Raw genomic sequence first — 17452 nt, forward strand, 5'->3', positions numbered from 1 at the left:
CCCAGCTCTCTGATGTCTGTGTGCATGCCCCTGCTCCATCCTTTTAGCCCACCATGTTCCATGGACCTGCCACTGCCCGTCCTATCTACTCTGAGTATTCTGTTGTGCTGCCACTGCCCCTCCCACCTGCCTAGCATGGTCAGATGGCTGTCTGTCTGAGTTCCATGCCCCTATCCCCTCCCTCCTGTCCTCCATAGTCCAGTTTGCTGCTTCTCCCTTCTGCTTCTACTCCCTTCTGCCATCCATGATTTGTTGTGCTGCAACTGCTCCTCCTGCCTGCTCTGCGTGGTCTGTTGTGAAGCCTCTTCCCCCGCTCGCTCTTGTCTGTGTCCAGCCTCTTCCCCTCCTGTCTGTCCTCAGGGTCCTTTGTGCATGCTGCTGCCTTCTCCCTCTTGTCTCCATGGTCGTTGTGCTGACACTAACCCTCTCACTTGCCATGCATGGTCTTCTACGCTGCCACAGCCAGCCCTTCCCACCTGCCCTGTGTGGTCAGCTTGCTACCACTGTCTCACCTTCTGTCTGTTGTCTGTGTGTATGCCATTATAGTCTCACTGTTGCCCTTAATGATATGTTGTGCTTCCAGTGCCCATCTCGCCTGCCCTCCATGATCAACTTGCTTCTCCTACCCTGCCCCTTTGCCCCCACTCCCAGTTTTCCTTGTGCAGGCCCCTATCCACTCTCTCCTACCCGGTCTTGTCCTTTATCATGCACTTGCCCCATCCCTCCTGCCCTTCATGGTCCGCTATGCTGCAACTGTCCCTCCTGTCTGATATGGTCAGGTTGCTTCCCATGCCTCTTCCCCTCTCCTCTCTGTTGTCCATGTGCATGGCCCTGTCCCTCTCTGTTGCTTTTCATTTTCTGTTGTGCTGCACTGCTGTCTTGCTTGCCCTGTGTGGTGTATTGTGCTGTTGCAACCCCTGACGCCAGCCCTGTGAGGTCAGTTTGGTTCCCCTGACCATCTCCCTCCTGTCCTCTGTTATCAGAGTCCATGTCCCTACCCCTTTCCTTTTGCACTCCGTTATCCAATGTACCAAACGTGCCAATATTTTGAGCTTTATAAGAGGGAGAGTTTGGGAAAAAACAACCTGGGGAATTGATTTCCCCCCTTGACTTACATTGAAAAAGGGTTGTTTGGCAGGAGACAGATAATGTAAAGCCCTTTTGGGCCTAAAAACTTCAGAAGTGCCTGAATAGGGTCTGTTGGCATGTATGGTTGTACAGCCACTGCCTCTACCTTCTGCCCTCAATGGTCTATTATATTGCTGCAGCCTCTCTTGCCTGTCCTGCATGGTTGGGTTGTTGCTCCTGCCCCCTTTTTCTCTGCCCTCCTTGGTACGTTGTGCTGCCACTGCCCCTCCCGCCTGTCCAGCGTGGACATTTTGTTGCCTCTGCACCGTCCTCCCTGCTCTCAATTTTCCGAGTATGTTCCCCCTGACCTATGCCTCCCCACAGTATTTTATTGAACAACTAGACTGCCAACATTCTATATTTAATACAAAAATGTGGCATGCCTGACGTCATCTTGTTATAATCAAAACTGTAGTACCCAAAGCATTCCCTTTAGAAATTATAACAAGCATTTGCAATGCAATAGGTCTCGCATTTGCTAGAGTTAGAGCTATTGGCAGCGTAAATGACAAAGTCTTTTACCTATGTGCTTTCTTTTACAATGCAGTGGCCTTTGGGACCTTATAAATGTTTAGCAATGCAGTATATTATCCTGGGTGCTGTGCCAACAGGGATTGAATAGCTATACAATTACTACACACTGGGTCATGCCGGCTGATTCAGGAATATAAGCAGTTAGCTGAATGAAGTCAAGTGACGGAGTTTATTTAGCTAGGTCACTGATACTCAAAATATAGCCCGTGTGCCGCTGGTAGCCGTCATGACCTTTACATGCGGTCCCACTCAGGTTCCTTGGCGCTGAATAATATTTCACTGCTAAAAGAATTGCCAATCTCCATATTGTAAGGGGAAAATGATAAAACACAGAGTTTTCAAACTTTGGACAGAAAAAAGTGCACAGTGATCATTATCAGTGTTCTAAAATCAGGAGCTCGATCATGAAAGAGGATACAGTAGCTACCACTTACTGCTGAGTACTTGGTGGGGGGTTCGGCCTGATGTGCAGAACACATCTTAAGCTGCATCTCTGGGTGCTGCTCTATGGCAACCTGAACTTATAGTAACAAGTAGGGCCTGATCACAAAGGCAAACTTACACTCTTGTGTAGGTTTACAATTATTTGCTATTCACAAAGCGATTTTACAAGTAGTGTTTTTACAACTGCAGGGTCTCTGCACATAAACAAATAGGACAGTCCTATCTTGTTATGTGCGGAGACTCCACTGTCATAAGGCTACTACTGTTAAAATACTTTTGTGAATAGGAAACAATCATGAACTTACACTAAAGAATATGTTTACCTTAGTGAATCAGGCCCCTAGAGTCTACTCGTTTCATGGTATGCACTAGATAAGAGTCACGTGATGGATGGAATAAAACAGAAACTCAGGGCCTGATTCACACAGAGACTTACATGTATTAAGTTACGAGGGTGGAGTCTCCGCACTCATATCGGAATCCCCACACTCATGATGGAATGTCCATGCGCCCCACCATGATTTGTGAATCAGGCCCTTACTATTTGAAAAAAACAAATGGGCCTTAATCAATCTTTCACCTGAAGGGAGTTTTGGCTTAACAGGCCTCAGCTTTGTGCAGTCAGCTCGTGGGTGTAAAGGAAATTCATCCCTGTCAGTTAAAGATAGCAAATATGCCGACCTTTCAAGGCAGCCTTTGAGGGCCATCAACTGTACCAGGCTGCGACAAAGATTAGGGATCAAGGCCAATGTGCCTGCACCTGTACTGAAATACCACAAATATAAGTTTCAAAAGAAGGTGCTAGTAACCAGGAATGCAATCCCTATACGTTCCTAAAGGGGAAAGGTGAAAAGAGCCCTATTCCCTTAACAACATTCACAAAAGATGGCTATCCATTTTAAACAGAAAATTGAATAAAGAATTGATCTCAACCGAAGAGCCTCCTTTCACTTTTCCTTGGGAAAACTTTCAACTATTGATGAATTGAAAATAATATGATCATTGTCCAGAATACCTAAGCAATATGTAACATCTGAAGGGTGCAGGGCCATCTTTTGTGAAACTGTACCAGGCAGTCCTGGAAGAGCCACCAGTCCTGCCAGGAGTCCATGAGTGATGCAGCAGCGCTGCCAAAAAACCATGGGAGAGTCATCAGTTCTGCCAGACCTCCACCAGAAGGGCATATTTGTGCCAACAGTCACTGGAGATATACCACCTTCTGTCCTAGGAAGCCAATCATAACTGGACCTTATTGTTTTTCACAGCTGTGCCAAGCGTTCTAAAGACAATCACTGTGTGCAATGGGCTGGTAAGGATAGAAGCTCAGCCACCAGCTCTACCTGTCATTGCAGGGAAGCTACCAACTCTTTCAGGCAGGTTCCCTAGATACCCACTGCCTGATCTCAGAAAACTGTCCTCCACATGGCGTTTCTTCCTTTCTCAAGGCTTTTGATGGGTGGGCTGACTTAGCTATTTAGCATTCCTGGCTTCGAGTATTTGCCTTTATGAATCCAGAAATGCCAGTCAGTTTTAACTTTCATGATAAGAGGTAATACTTTTACTCTTGGCTATGTGTTTGTTTATTTCTCTTTGAAAAATAAGTGGGGACGTATCTCAGAATATTTACATTGGTGGGAAAAATAAAAACCAATGCAAAGCATTGGTACTATGTTTAGTACTTGACTAAGTTAGGAATGGAGAAAATAGATTTTGCTTTTGTATATATCAGAGAAAGAATTTTCCATTAGGGCAAAAGTGGTGAAAAGTGATTCGAAAACATTAAAGCAGCGTATTGAGTGTCATGTTTGCCTTGGCGGAAGTCTTATTTTCCGCCTGCTTCGGTACTACAAAAAAACATAAGTGGTGCAAATGAATGTGCTATGTTGTTTTTGTCCACCGGTTTAAAGTTAGTGAAGTACAGTCCTGGGTCTCCTCCCATTGGATAAACCTCAACCTTATCCTTAATAGTAATATAATTCTAATTTCAAGCTTTGCTGGAGTAAATCATACTTACTGTAGCAACTAAGAATCCCTACTCTCCTTCGGAAAGCAATGTTGCCATCTTTTCACAACCCTCCCTTCCCATTTCTCCCGACTGACTCTTGCTTGGTGGTTTTCAAATAACCCTATTTGTGATTTAGTGTCATTTACTAGAAGTGTGTGGAAAATGCTGGAAGACTTCTTTTGTCAAAGAAGCAAATTTACCGATATTACTGTCCGACTAAAGCCCAAGCCATGTATGGAACTGTGAAAGCTGCTGTGAGAATGAACGGAGATGCAATACAAAGTTAAACATGAAATGTAAACGGAACTGCCCCTCAAATAGATTACCTCCAGGGACTGCACTAGCCCACTGACTTTTAGGGCTGCCGACTCGGATGCAGTTGTGTGACTCAACCAAGTCAATCTTTTCACCAGGAAGAATGAGGTCTGATCACTACACCTCGTATGTCGCATTTCAGGTGGTTCTGAGTCTAGGCCGGGCTCCGACCGGTCCTGCAGGGTTCACCTACAAATCTCTATCTCCTGAGTAGTGATGCATGCTCCTCAAAGGACTGTTGTGATTTGCTGGGAAGATCACGTTTCCTTCCGGGGGTCATATGGCGCCACCCTGTCAGGACAAGAAAGGTAACCACTTCATGCGCAGTGTGACCTAATTACAGCAAGGTGTCAAAAGTGCAAATTGTAAGAAGCTGGGCTTGCAATGCCCAGAACGCACAAGATCGCAGTGGACCGTGGTCTTCGTATAGCACCTAGTGCAGTAAAGGTGTGATCAGTGGTCCACTTAGAGCGCAGAGTGCGGTGAAAGTATAATGATTTAGTCAGTTGTCAGTGTACAGGGCGAGTGCAACGCCCGCTGTGCAGTGAAAGTAGTATGATTGGTGAGCGCAGCTATCCAGACCGACTTTGAAACTGGGTCTGGCTGGAGATTCAAGCATCCTGTGACTATCTCCCCAGGTCCAAAAATAAATGTGTCCATCTGTAATGCAGGTGGTGCACCTGTAAAGCACTTTGATAGCTTCTGGTCAAGTTGGCGCTACATAGAACTGTAGGGACAGCACGGGCAGGGTAAAAAGGATGAGGGAAGGCTCGCCTTGCAGAGCCCGGTACCTAGTGCATTTATCGTCCGCCTGTACAGCCTCCAACCTAGAAAACAATTACTATGTGAGGGAGTAGAGAAACCAAACCGGAGGACCAATGACTGCGAGGCGGAATGGGGGTGCAATCAGGTGCCAGGAAGGGAATCCGGGGTTGCTCTTTGAAGGAGGTAGCTACTGAGGCAAAAAAATAAAACTAGCAACAGCCGAAGGAAACGAGTGGTGCACGCGAGCAGCCCACCTCTTTCCTTCTTTCATTTAGTTGCTTCCCTGTGAAATGGATCCAAAAAAGAAGAAGCCCGAGAGTGGTGCGCGCGCGCCACAGCGAGACTTGTGGTTTCAATTATCGCGCCCCTGTCTGGGCACGATAATTGAAACCACATGGCAGCGGTGCGCGTAACAGACTCCAATAGGCCATGGGCGGAGCAATGCGTCTGCCTTTGGCCAATTGTGTGCGTCTTTGATAAAAAGACGCACGCAAAGGCCAATAGCGTGGCCCAAAAGGAAAAGCACGAGCATGTGAGATTTCTAGTTCTGTTTTCAAACCCCCTACATGAGGTATCTCACTGCGCGAGCAGTGCTGCGCAGTGCTGTGCAGTGCTGTGCAGTGCTGTGCACTGCAGCACACTGCAACGCAGGCGCGAGACCTAAAAATGAGAGGGTCATCCGCCCATAGAAATTCCTGTTAGCCATAGAAATTCTTGTCAGTGCCCTAAATAACTAGTTCTCAAATAGCGACAGAGCACTTAAATTTTAAAATTATTTGCTTTTTTTTTTACCTTACCTTGTTGATCACTTAATTATGTTACACAGAGGATATGGCATTACGGCCAAAACTGCAGACTTTGAAACTGGGGAATCAGGTTCATGTTTCGGTGTCAGCTTGACATCCTGTGATTTTGGGGAAGTCACTTAATCTTCCCAGTCCTAAAACCAAAATGTGTCCTTGTGTAACGTAACGGATGCTCATGAAATGAACTCCAATACCTTCGGGTTAAGTCTGTGCTATTAAAAAACTGTAAAAAAAAAACTAAAGAAATTAAGTGGTTTGCACATTTCTGTCATTGTGTATACATGTTCTACATTTGGATGATTTTTTTTTCTCTGGTGTCCATCCTAGAAGACTTATTTCTTATGAAGTTCCCTAATTTCCTGTTTTACTGCTGTCCCCTCAGTAGAAAATGGTTTCAGTTTTCCACCTCGATTCCATCAAGTTAGCATTCAGATGTGCCACACTTTTTGCATAAATTCAGAATGTTAGCATTCTAGTTGCTCATTACAACACTGTTGTACAGCTGCTGATCACCTGGCAGTCTGCTGCTGGTGTTGAAAGTGCATGTTTCAGTCTGTATGTCAAAATTATTTAAAGAAATATAAGAGGAAGATATTTGACAACTCACTTAAAATGTGTCCTTATTTTTCTTTCTACAGCACTAACTTAAATTTCTGTGACTACTAAATTAACCCCCTATTTGTGTTCCTTTCTAAATTAAATGTTTTAAGATTTACCAGTTGGGTTCAATCAAGATGGCTTCATGTGTGCCATACTTTAGTCATTAGTAAAGCTGTTAGCGCTCTAGTTGTTCTTTTGAACACTCTGGTAGGCTACAGTAGTACACAATGGAATAAACTGACAGGAGCTGGAAGTACATGTTTTACTGTGAAAGTCAGACTTCATTCTCGTATGGCTGAATGTACAGAATATATGCTTGCGTTTTAGCTTTTGCAGCACCTTCGAGACCTTTTATGGGATTAATGAAAACATAGCAGAAGGCTTTTTCACAGGGTAAAATCAACTTAGAAGACACCACAATTCCTAGAATGTATATGGCACCAACAACAAATTATTTATATTGTAACTAAAGCCTGTTATCACCCTTTATATATTCTCCTTTTTGTGACCCTCAAAACCTGCCATTCACTACAATGCATTTTAATGGGGTGCTGTCATGGATATTGGTCCCAAGATGGCTGCCAGCACTTCTCTCGTTTTAGCTTCCGGAGCACCGCCCATAACATTTATGGGGAAATCATGAGAAAACAGTTTTCTCTCAAACATGATTCTTAAAAATCCAAGCAGAAGGCTTTTCCACATGGTAAAATACCTTCGAATACATCACAATTCCTAAAATGAGTATGGTACATCCACAATTGATTTATATTGTAGCCAAAATCTTTTATCACCCTTTATACAGTCTTTTTTTTGTGACCCTCAACGCTGCCATTCCTACAATGCATTTCAATAGGGAGCTATAATGTATATTGGTCCCAAGATGGCTGCCTGGTTGAAGTGTTGGCAGCCAATGAAATTTCAATGGGATTTTGGGCTCCCAGATATCTATATTTTTTAACCTACATATCTCAAACCAATTAACAGATTTGCACCAAATCACAAAAAGTAGTATGGCCTGAGGCCTGCTTTGCACGCATGTTATGTTAGCATGGCTTATTAGAAGTTTAAACACCATTTTACCTTTTGCTGCTTTTGCACACGACACTGCATGGCTGTTTTTGTACTTTAGACTTCACAAAGGTCTATACATGAGAAAAGGTTTGTTTTCGGCATCTCTAGACTTACATCGTGCACCTAGTCTGAACAGTGAGGTCTGAGCCGTCAAGGTTATCAAAAATGTTAGCTGTTTTTCGACATGTCCGTGTAACGCTCTCTAGAAACACAACAGTTTGGCAGCTGTGAGCCAAGTAAGATTCTGGTGTCCTTATTATCTCACACTCGCCATGATTTCACACACTTGGAAGATTCTCGTTTCCAGGGCTGTAGAGAGACTATGCTGATCCAGATGTAATTTACTCTTGCTGAGCGGAAAGGTAATGGGGTCCCCCAAAACAAACCCAAGAGACCTTCTTTAGTTTATAATACATAGTTCCTATATAGGGAGGATGTTAAAACTAGGCGCCATAGGACCTGTTTTCACTATCATTGTAATATGATTACTCCTTTTGTATTTTATGCTGACCATAGTGTCTCTTTTTTACTCCTGTTGTGGACTGGTATGAGAGAATAACCAAAGAGTGTTCTCACTTCCCACCATTCCTGAGATGGTCCTAAGTCACATGTTTAAGGTAGTCTAATCATTGGTTACTTTGCTATAGGACGAAGAGCTAATGTGACACTGATGCTAGCTGGTTGGAGTTTTTCTAGGTATGAAGGTGAGTTTCTGGTACACCACAATTCACTGACGTCCTAGGTCTCTGTGCACATTTCTGGTATGAGCAGGATCCTTGCAACACACGCTTCCTGAACCAACAGCTAGCTTTCTGCCAATTTTGGTGTAATTCCATTCAGCGGTTTGGGCTGTAATTGTGTTAAAAAAATTAACCCCCCCCCCATAGACATAACATGGGGAGAAACGCGTTTTTGGGATCCCCCTTTTCCTGGCCCTCACTTGAGAAATCACCCTGAAATTTTCAACGCAGCAGCTGAACCAAAAAAGGGAACTTTTGTAAACATTTAGTGAATATTCGTCTAGCAGCGCCAATGTTATTGGCAAAACAAAAGAAAGCTGCCTGTCGACATACCTATTATGTTTTTTGAAAATTGGTTACTATGTCATATCATCACAATTAAAGGTGGTTGTGGAAAGGATGGAGAAAGCAGTAAGAAAATACTGGCATTTTCCTCCCTAGGTAATCTTTGGTTGTCAGGCAAACATAGCAATCAATCTGTAGCGGCACTGACTGCTATAGACACCACCTTCTAGTCAGCCACTGGAATTATGCGATTTGGTGTTTCTCACATATTTGTGAATTTGCTGTGCAATTCATCATCTGCTGCATAATCTGCAGATTTCATCTTCTTTCTCGCTTAAACGGATTAAAAATTACTAAGAATGCAGCTACACATGTAGCAGCATAGTGGAAGGTCCTTCATAAAGGTTGAGTGGTCACTTTCTGTTGCTTTTAGGGTGTTTGGGTTTTAACCTGGAACTAATGTGGTGAACCATTTGCTCATACAGTGTTAACAGGAGTAAAAATAATAAAGAAATAGTATCACAAAATGTTTTGCATAATTTTCCTTTTCTTGGTGCAAAATTCCAATGTCCCTGTCTATAGTACTGAACCAAAATAGTATACCCTATTGTGTAATTTCATTTCAATCCCCGCGTACCCAAATAATCAAGACTTCACACCAACTTAGATAGCTCAGGCTGTTGGCACTTCGAACACAATAGGACGTAGAACCTGAAGAGACTTCATGTTGATGGCTTATCCTTGGTTGTCATTTCTTGTAAACAAGATTTCAACTTGAAGGTGAGGTAGAGAGAAAGGGTTTCACAATTGCACAATCTCACAAATTAAACATTTTTATCAAGGGCATAACTTGGAGGGTCACATTAGTTTTATATAAAACTCTAGCTACTGTTAACTCCTTTCCTCAAACCTGATCTAAACAAAGACGTCTCAGACACAGAAAAGGGTATTTAAGAGGAGGGCTGCTAATTCCTCGACATGCTCCCAGCTCAAAGGAAGTGTCTATGCGCTATGCTTTCCAGTGTAGGTCCACTGGGAAACTTGGCTCCATATATTGGAACACAACATGCTGAAGTGCATTCCAACAACCATGATTCTTAAAAATCCCAGCAGAAGGCTTTTCCAGAGGGTAAAATCACCTTGGAATACATCACAATTCCCAAAATGAGTATGGTACCATCCACAATTGATTTATATTGTAACTAAAATCTGTTATCACACTGTGTACAGTCTCCTTTTTGTGACCCTCAAAACCTCTTCCTAGTAATACAAATCTAATGCAATCCTTTTTGGCCAAAAGAGCCTCTAAAGACAAGATATCATTTGATCATCCTCTTGCTGTGATATGCACAGGATGCCACGTCCTTGAAAAGTGAAAGTAGTACCGTTAACCAGATATATTGCTCTTTATTTTTGGTGGATTGTTGGAAGAGTACTGGCTCGATTGCGAAGGACCCATTGTTGGGAGCCCTAAATTTACCATAAATTAGTCACAGCTGTTGTGTTTTGTACTTCAAGTGGAATGAAAATATGGTTTAATTTTAAATTTATGGAGACTTCTGATAATAATAGCATCTGTAGAAGTTAAAAAGTTAAACTTCGCTAATACTTTTGTATTTTTGTTTAAATTTTAGGTACTAGCTGCTTTACAGAAAGACAACCGGGAAATGGAAAGAGGAAGTCCTTCTCTGAAACGCTGAAATGGCATTGGCATGAAAGTGTTCTGGGACATTATATAAGAAATTGCAAAGCTATTTCTTTAACTGACTTTTATGCAGTGATGAACAACTTTATTTCGGAGGTTTTGTTTTCACACTGGAGTTGGCCTTAACAAAAGACATGTTCTGAATAATTAACCCAAGGCTAAGCCTTAAGAAACTCAGTGGATTGACCTATTGTACTGTATTCTCTATACCTTTGTGCACCATTACACCATCTCACTTTATACCGTCTTAAAAGGGTAAGGAAGACTCGCACCCTTTTTCCGTTTTTTCCCATGCTGGTTCATTTGTGGGAGGCCAGTCTGCAATTATGTTGACCAGTGTTCTTTCACTAGCAAAGAGGAAGCTTGCAAGGGGTTGTCTGACCAAATTAAGAACTAGGCGTCCTTTATAATGCTTAATTCAGATTAATCTTTCTTATACAGTACTGGTTTTGTTTTCAAATAAATAGCAGTGCATTCGAACCTTTCATGAAACACGGTGTGACCGAGTACTCAATCCGAATACCAAAGAAAACATCAAATGTTAAACCTTAAATTATCAGTGGACTGAGCAGAAGCAAATATTCATTGAGGCAAGAAACCAATAGATGGAATATAACCAAACTGTATAAGGGTATCAACACCTTGGGATAGAGTTGCCTGCGTGGTAGGTGTGTTGTTCACAATAGGACAAACTTCATGAGACTTGTGTTCACCGGGTCTAGCTATTACTTTCACAGTAAAGAAAAGAATTAATAAGTCTGAAGGACGTACTGAAGAACTGTTACACTAAACGCAAAAAAGTTATAAATATTCACATTTACGAGTAGTTCTATACAGTCAAAAGAAAAATGACAGGCAAGAGTTGAGGGACCATTTTATGAACCGTCGTTCACCATTCTGCCATAGATTAAAGTGACTATGGTGCAACTTATAAAGAGTCTTTGGACCATAGATTATGTGAGGCCACAGTAGAAAAAGATTGACATCTAACAGGAGTGCTATAGTATTTTCAGAGGTGGTGTTCGTTTTTATACCAGATAGTTATATAAGATGGAACCTACATTTGAAATCCACATTGCAGAGCTGCTAAGAAAAATGGTTTGTATCGGAGTCCTGTAAAAGCTTCTTATCAAGTTTACTAATAATCTGTTATGGTTATCTGATTGTATTCCCCCATTATTAACTTCATGAAAGATCAATATGCTTGGTAAATCAAGAAACGAAAAGATTATGTGTTAACAAGTAGCTGCAAATAGAACTACATGGTAAATCCGTGTAGAGTGATCTTTTTTGTATTTTGACACTAATGGTTTAAAATGTAATATACAGAAATGCCAAGAAGTGCAGTGGTTCTTTTCACTGCCTGTGTGCAAGGTAATACTTGAAGCTTATGGCCTTAAGTGCTTCATAACTTGAGCAGCTCAGGCAAAGTCACCAACTACTTATTTCTGGCAATAATTAGATCTGATCGGAAAACCAATACACACAAGATGGCAGACTTCTTGGTTTAAATTAAATGGTTGTGTTTCTTTAGCTTTGCTTGGTTTAGCTTATCTCAGAACGCAGGTTGTGTGATTCAGTAACGGATGAAATAAAGGCCTGAGTTGTGTGGTGTTAGTTTATTATGAGCCCCTTGCAACGAAAGCGTGCAGGCAAAACATCCAAACTATTTGCACTTTATTAAAACAGTTCTTTCCCATTGAAACTGTATCGTCCAATAAAATGAAGATTATTTTCCGTTGTTTGTCTAATAAAAAAACGTACATATGTGCTTCTACTATAAGGCAGATCTTCATAGACCTCAGCTTGCCAGGTATCTTGCTACTACTGTCCTCTTCAGTTACAGCATTTTGGGTGTTTCTTTGGCGAGGGTGGCGTTGAGTTAAGAGGCATTAGATGATGATAGCGTTGGGGATCACCCAAAAAAGTGTCCAAATTCACTTATTACTTCGATGCTGCTGAAAAAGCCACAATGACAATGTGCTCTGATTTAACATAATTTGTTCAGTGTTGAGTTCAATTCCTATTCTTTCAGCACTTTAAATTATGGCTATGGAAGTAGGCGATCCATCCATTGCTTCATTTGATTTCGGTGACATCTTCGTGATTGTTTAGCAGGACAATTCTAATTGCAAATCAGTGTTCACTGATAATGTAATGAAGAATAAAATTTATATTGTGTAACATGCTGAGGTGACCTGGCAGAACAGGCCTGATAAGATACTAACTGGTTTTCTTGCACTGTGACATTTTTTTAAAAGTGTAAACATTCTTAAACCGTCCATACATTCATGTTTTCAAAGTAAAGGCACTTTTTGACCACTGTAGAGTTTTCTTTCACATCATTAAAACATTGAATGTAATAAATTGAGAATATTTCAAAAGTGAAAAAGTTCCTACTGGCACATATGCACTGTTAATGTATAAATGTAATGGCTTGTTGTTTTTGATTTGGGTTTGATGTGTATATATTTTTTACCTTTATTTCTTTTAGAGTACAGCTGTGTTCTTATAATGAAGAATAACAATGCAATAATGACTTTTGCACAATCTTTGTTTTTAAACGTAGATCTGGGATGTTTTACCTGGGGAACAGTGCTGGTATAGATACTCAGTCAAATGAAGTGAAAAGTTACTGCTATGATCAGAATGAGATGGGACTCATTTTTGTGACCTAGGTCAACTGTCTTTTTACAGTGAAGTCAAAAGGTTCTTGATTTCCAGTTAATCATGATGCCAATATGGGTACTTGTTCCCGTGTACAAAGGCAGAATGTTATATTAAACAAGTTTCCTGAAACTCTTAGTATGCGTGGCTCAAAAATAAGAGGTGTTTTGGTTTCTTTATGATGCTATTTCAGTACATAAGATCTAATACGGAGCTTAGTACTCGAACACCATTTTATTCTTCATGGAAGAAGTTTAATCTTAAATCAATAATACACTTTGTATTTCAGTTAAATAAATCATATAAAGGGTACTTTGTTTTTCTACAATAGTAGATTGGATTATCAGCGCTGCCTCGCTGCTTTTCCCTTTTACTTTTTTAATGTACAGCTAAAGTTGAAATTTTTTGTTTTATTGAGCTAAAAGGGTGTATCAAACTGAAATTGTAACTTTTTTGGACTGTAATGTTTTTATTAAAGTCATGCAAATAATGTTGACGTTGATGGACTTTTTTCAAAATTAATTATAAATAGACTCCACTAGTATATGACTTTAATTGCTGTGAAGTAAAAATAACTATCTTGAGCGACGGTCCACTTTTCCATGGTTTCTTTGAGGAGTGGCTAACGACTTTGTGCTTATCCTGGACCAGACTTCTCCAGCTGATTATATTTTCTCCTTCAGTTGGTCGTTTAACATATAGATGTGCCTGTAATAAAGTGATATATTAATTGATATTGCATTCCAAATATAGTGCAGTTTACATTTCTGAAAACCCCCAAAATAGCTGCTTCCAAACGGTCATAATGTTTTTCCAAAGGATTCCAGTATTACTAATTATTGTGAAAGGGTGGATATGTGAATTTGGAAATGTTTTGTCAGTCACAAATGTAGAACATGGGTCATACTGAGAGCTTTGTCAAAAACTCAGAATTATAGGTGGCCAATATAAGATGTAGTTACATTTATGCAATTAAAACTGCACTACATATGGGACCTAGTAGTGGCCAGTCTGTGTCCTGTATGCTGTAAACACTCAACTGATTTCTCTTTTATTCTTGTTGGTGCTTCCGATATCGTACATTGTTTTGCATGCACCTTTTGCTCCGGGAGCGAGAGGCCTAATGACATCCAGACAACGTGCTCTAAGGGCTTTGTGACCATGCCTGTTGCTATGGATCATGAAAATCCCTGTATTGTCTACCAGTTAAAGAAACTGAGTTTCCAATAATAGCTGCCCACAGATCGCAAAGAAGCACAGTGTATTGCAGGTATGGATGAGGGAGGTTGTGACATCCATGTTCTTTTCAATCTATTTATTTTGAAATGTTTCTAGATAAAATGTCTGCACAGCGAGGGAACCCGGAGACCAGAACAGACTCTACCTGCTGCCTATGGGTGTAAAGGCTTGATTGCATTCTCAGTGTTTCACTTCCCTCATCCTCATTCCTACCTTGCTTCTGGCTCTTGGAGACTTCTGCAGGACATCACCCATGATCCTAGATGAAAGAAGATGTTCGAGGCATATGAGCTGCAGATTACATACTATGCATAGATGGCCACCTAGTGTTGGGCCTGGATGTTTGCAGTTTTTGTTGTTGTAGAAAAGTCTTTGGAAGTCACAGGGTAGGCGACTCCTCCTTTGGATGATCCTGCACATGGGCATCGGCTCCATCCCCAGATTGTTTTGTTCCGCCACCGGGCTCGGATGTGTTTCCAGCGCTCCGTGTTGGAACCGATTTCCTTCGGCACGCAATCGTCACCAACTTACAGAAATTAGGTTTCGAACGCTTTTCCAGTCGACGCTACTCTTCAGCACCAAAAACTTCGATTCCGGTCGTCGTCGACGGCCTTCGGGCCTAACTAGGCCTCGACTGCAGCTCATGGAAAGGACGCCATTTAAAAAGTGTCCTCAATGTGGGTCGAAGTTTCCCCACACCGACCTTCATGAAGTGTGTAACCTTTGCCTCTCCCCGGAGCACGAGGCCAAAGACTGTTCCGCTTGTGCCTCTTTCTGCTCCAAGAAGACTATCCGGGACCGAAGAGCGAGGCGAACAATGGCTCGATCTTCAGCTTTGATTCCGGATGACATCTTCAAGGAAGGCGTCAATGTTCCAGAACAACACGACGTCGACAGCAATTCCGAGGCAGAAGACTCCGACGTCGAAGACATCACTCCAGCACAGCGGTTCGTAAGTAAGACAGTCGACCCAACCCTTCCTCGACACACCCAAAGAAGGCCCCGGTCACACCCTTGCCCTCGGGCGCACACGACACACTGCTTCTACTGCCCCACCTTCGGGCCCGGCTAAGAAGCTAATGAAGCCTTCAGGCGACTCGGGCTCGAGACGGCCTACGCACGGTGCCGACGCACATTTACCGGCACTGAAAAAGACAACTTCACCAGCCATGCCAACATCCACACCATCGGCGCCGAAACATACCACTACTCCTTCGGCACCAAAACCCAGGTCGGAACCAAGCAAACCCGCTTCTGATTCGAAAAAAACACCGGAACCGAACAAAACAGCGGATCCTAAAAACATACCGGAGTCGGAAAAAACCCTCGGAACCGAAAAAAGCTTCGGAGCCGAAAAAAGACTCCTGCTTCTCCGGTTAAAGACATTGCCAAAAAAAAAACGCTTTGTTGCCAAAACCTTCCTCCGCACCAAAACACCGGCCTCCTGCAGAGGACTTACTTTATCCAGATCCTGCTTAAAAGACTCTAGCTAAAGATCCAATCAATGAACAGCTGATTTTGGCTTCAAAAAAGCGACCACTGGACACTCCAGCTCCGCATTCAAAGAAGAAGAACATGGCTACATCTTCCTTAAGACTGCCTCCCCCTTCTCTTTCACCTGTACCATCACCACATCCTCCCATACCGCAACATTCCCCAGCATCCTCTATCATACCAGACGATGACAACAGGGATGATAGCTCTGATGAAATGGGGGGGTGACATGCCTGATCCAGCTACTCCTACAGGATCACCTGACCCGTGGGATGATTATAACACCCAATATGTCCCAAATGTCCCTCAGGATGACATATACCCCTAAAGGCCTTCCCCACCAGAAGACACAATGGGTTTCAATCAATTAATTCACAGGGCTGCGCAATATCGTGGGGTAGACATGCATACAGACCCTGTAGATGAAGACTTCTTAATGGATACCTTTGATAGTGCACAAAGGTCCTCATCCATTTTACCAATGCTTAAAGGAGTGATTAAGCATGCTCCTGAAGTCTTCAAAGACCCAGTCAGAACTCGGGTCATTATCCCTCGCATAGAGAAAAAATATAAAGCTGCTCCCTCAGACCCAGCATATATTAAAGGTCCTGTACCACTAGACTCACTTGTAGTTTCCAATGCACGCAAGAGAGCAAACTCACAAACATCAGGTGAAGCTCCACCACCAGATAAAGAGTCTAAGCTACTTGACGCATCAGGGAAAAGAACGGCGTCTCAAGCAGCAAACATGTGGCATATCGCCAATACCCAGGCATTATTAGCCAGATATGACAGGGCACATTATGATGAATTAGAATCATTAATGAGGCACCTCCCTGAGAAGTACAAGGAGAGCAAATTAACTTATCCAAGAGGGGAAAAACATTACAAACACCTCTATTCGGTGTGCACTGGATACTGCCTTTAGGGCAGTTAACACCAGCGTACTATTACGTAGACATGCCTGGCTACGCATATCAGGGTTCAAACCTGAAGTACAAAGTGCCATTCTTAATCAACCCTTTGATGAGCAACACCTATTCGGACCTAACGTAGATGTATCACTTGAAAAAATGAAAAAGGATGCAGATACCGCCAAATCTATGGGAGCCCTAAAGTCGCAGGCTCCCAGACGTTCATTTCGACGCTCATCCTATCGAGGTGCCACCAGGGGATACTCTTCGGACACAGCTTCTACCTCGTACAAAGCCCCTACACAGTCCACTTACAGCAAGGGCTTCCAAAGGGGTGGTTACAGGGGTAACAATAACAAAGGCAGAGGTAAAAATAACAACTTCCGCTCTGCCTCTACCCCTGCCTACTCCCTTCCCCTTCCCCCGTCCCATTCCACTCTTGTCGTGGGAAGACTTCAACAATACCTGCCAGCCTGGGAAAACATCACATCAGACAGGTGGTTGCTCCAAATAATTCAGTCAGGTTACTGTCTAGAACTAACATCCACCCCCCCCCAAACATACCACCCAAGCAACGTCCAATGTCACAAGAACATTTAACACTGCTCAGACAGGAGGTAATATCCCTCCTGCATAAAAATGCAATAGAAATAGTTCCAGAGAATCAGAAAAACAAAGGAGTATACTCCCCATATTTCTTAATACCAAAGAAGGACGGCTCTTTAAGACCCATCCGAGAC

At 42.4% G+C, this 17452-nt stretch overlaps 1 protein-coding gene across 9 annotated transcripts in view; it reads left to right on the forward strand.

Annotated features, from left to right (window-relative positions):
- TBC1D14 (TBC1 domain family member 14) overlaps positions 1 to 13561 on the forward strand; it is an 830696-nt gene extending 817135 nt beyond the window's left edge. For all 9 annotated transcript variants that reach the window (XM_078678508.1, XM_078678510.1, XM_078678509.1 and 6 more), the window contains one exon: positions 10328 to 13561. In XM_078678508.1, the coding sequence (XP_078534634.1) occupies positions 10328 to 10393 (66 nt within the window). In that variant the 3' untranslated portion in view covers positions 10394 to 13561. The remainder of the gene's footprint in view (positions 1 to 10327) is intronic.
- The last annotated feature ends 3891 nt before the right edge of the window (positions 13562 to 17452 follow it).

The sequence above is a fragment of the Lissotriton helveticus genome, chromosome 2_2, assembly GCF_964261635.1.
Source record: "Lissotriton helveticus chromosome 2_2, aLisHel1.1, whole genome shotgun sequence".
Lineage (NCBI taxonomy): Eukaryota > Metazoa > Chordata > Amphibia > Caudata > Salamandridae > Lissotriton > Lissotriton helveticus.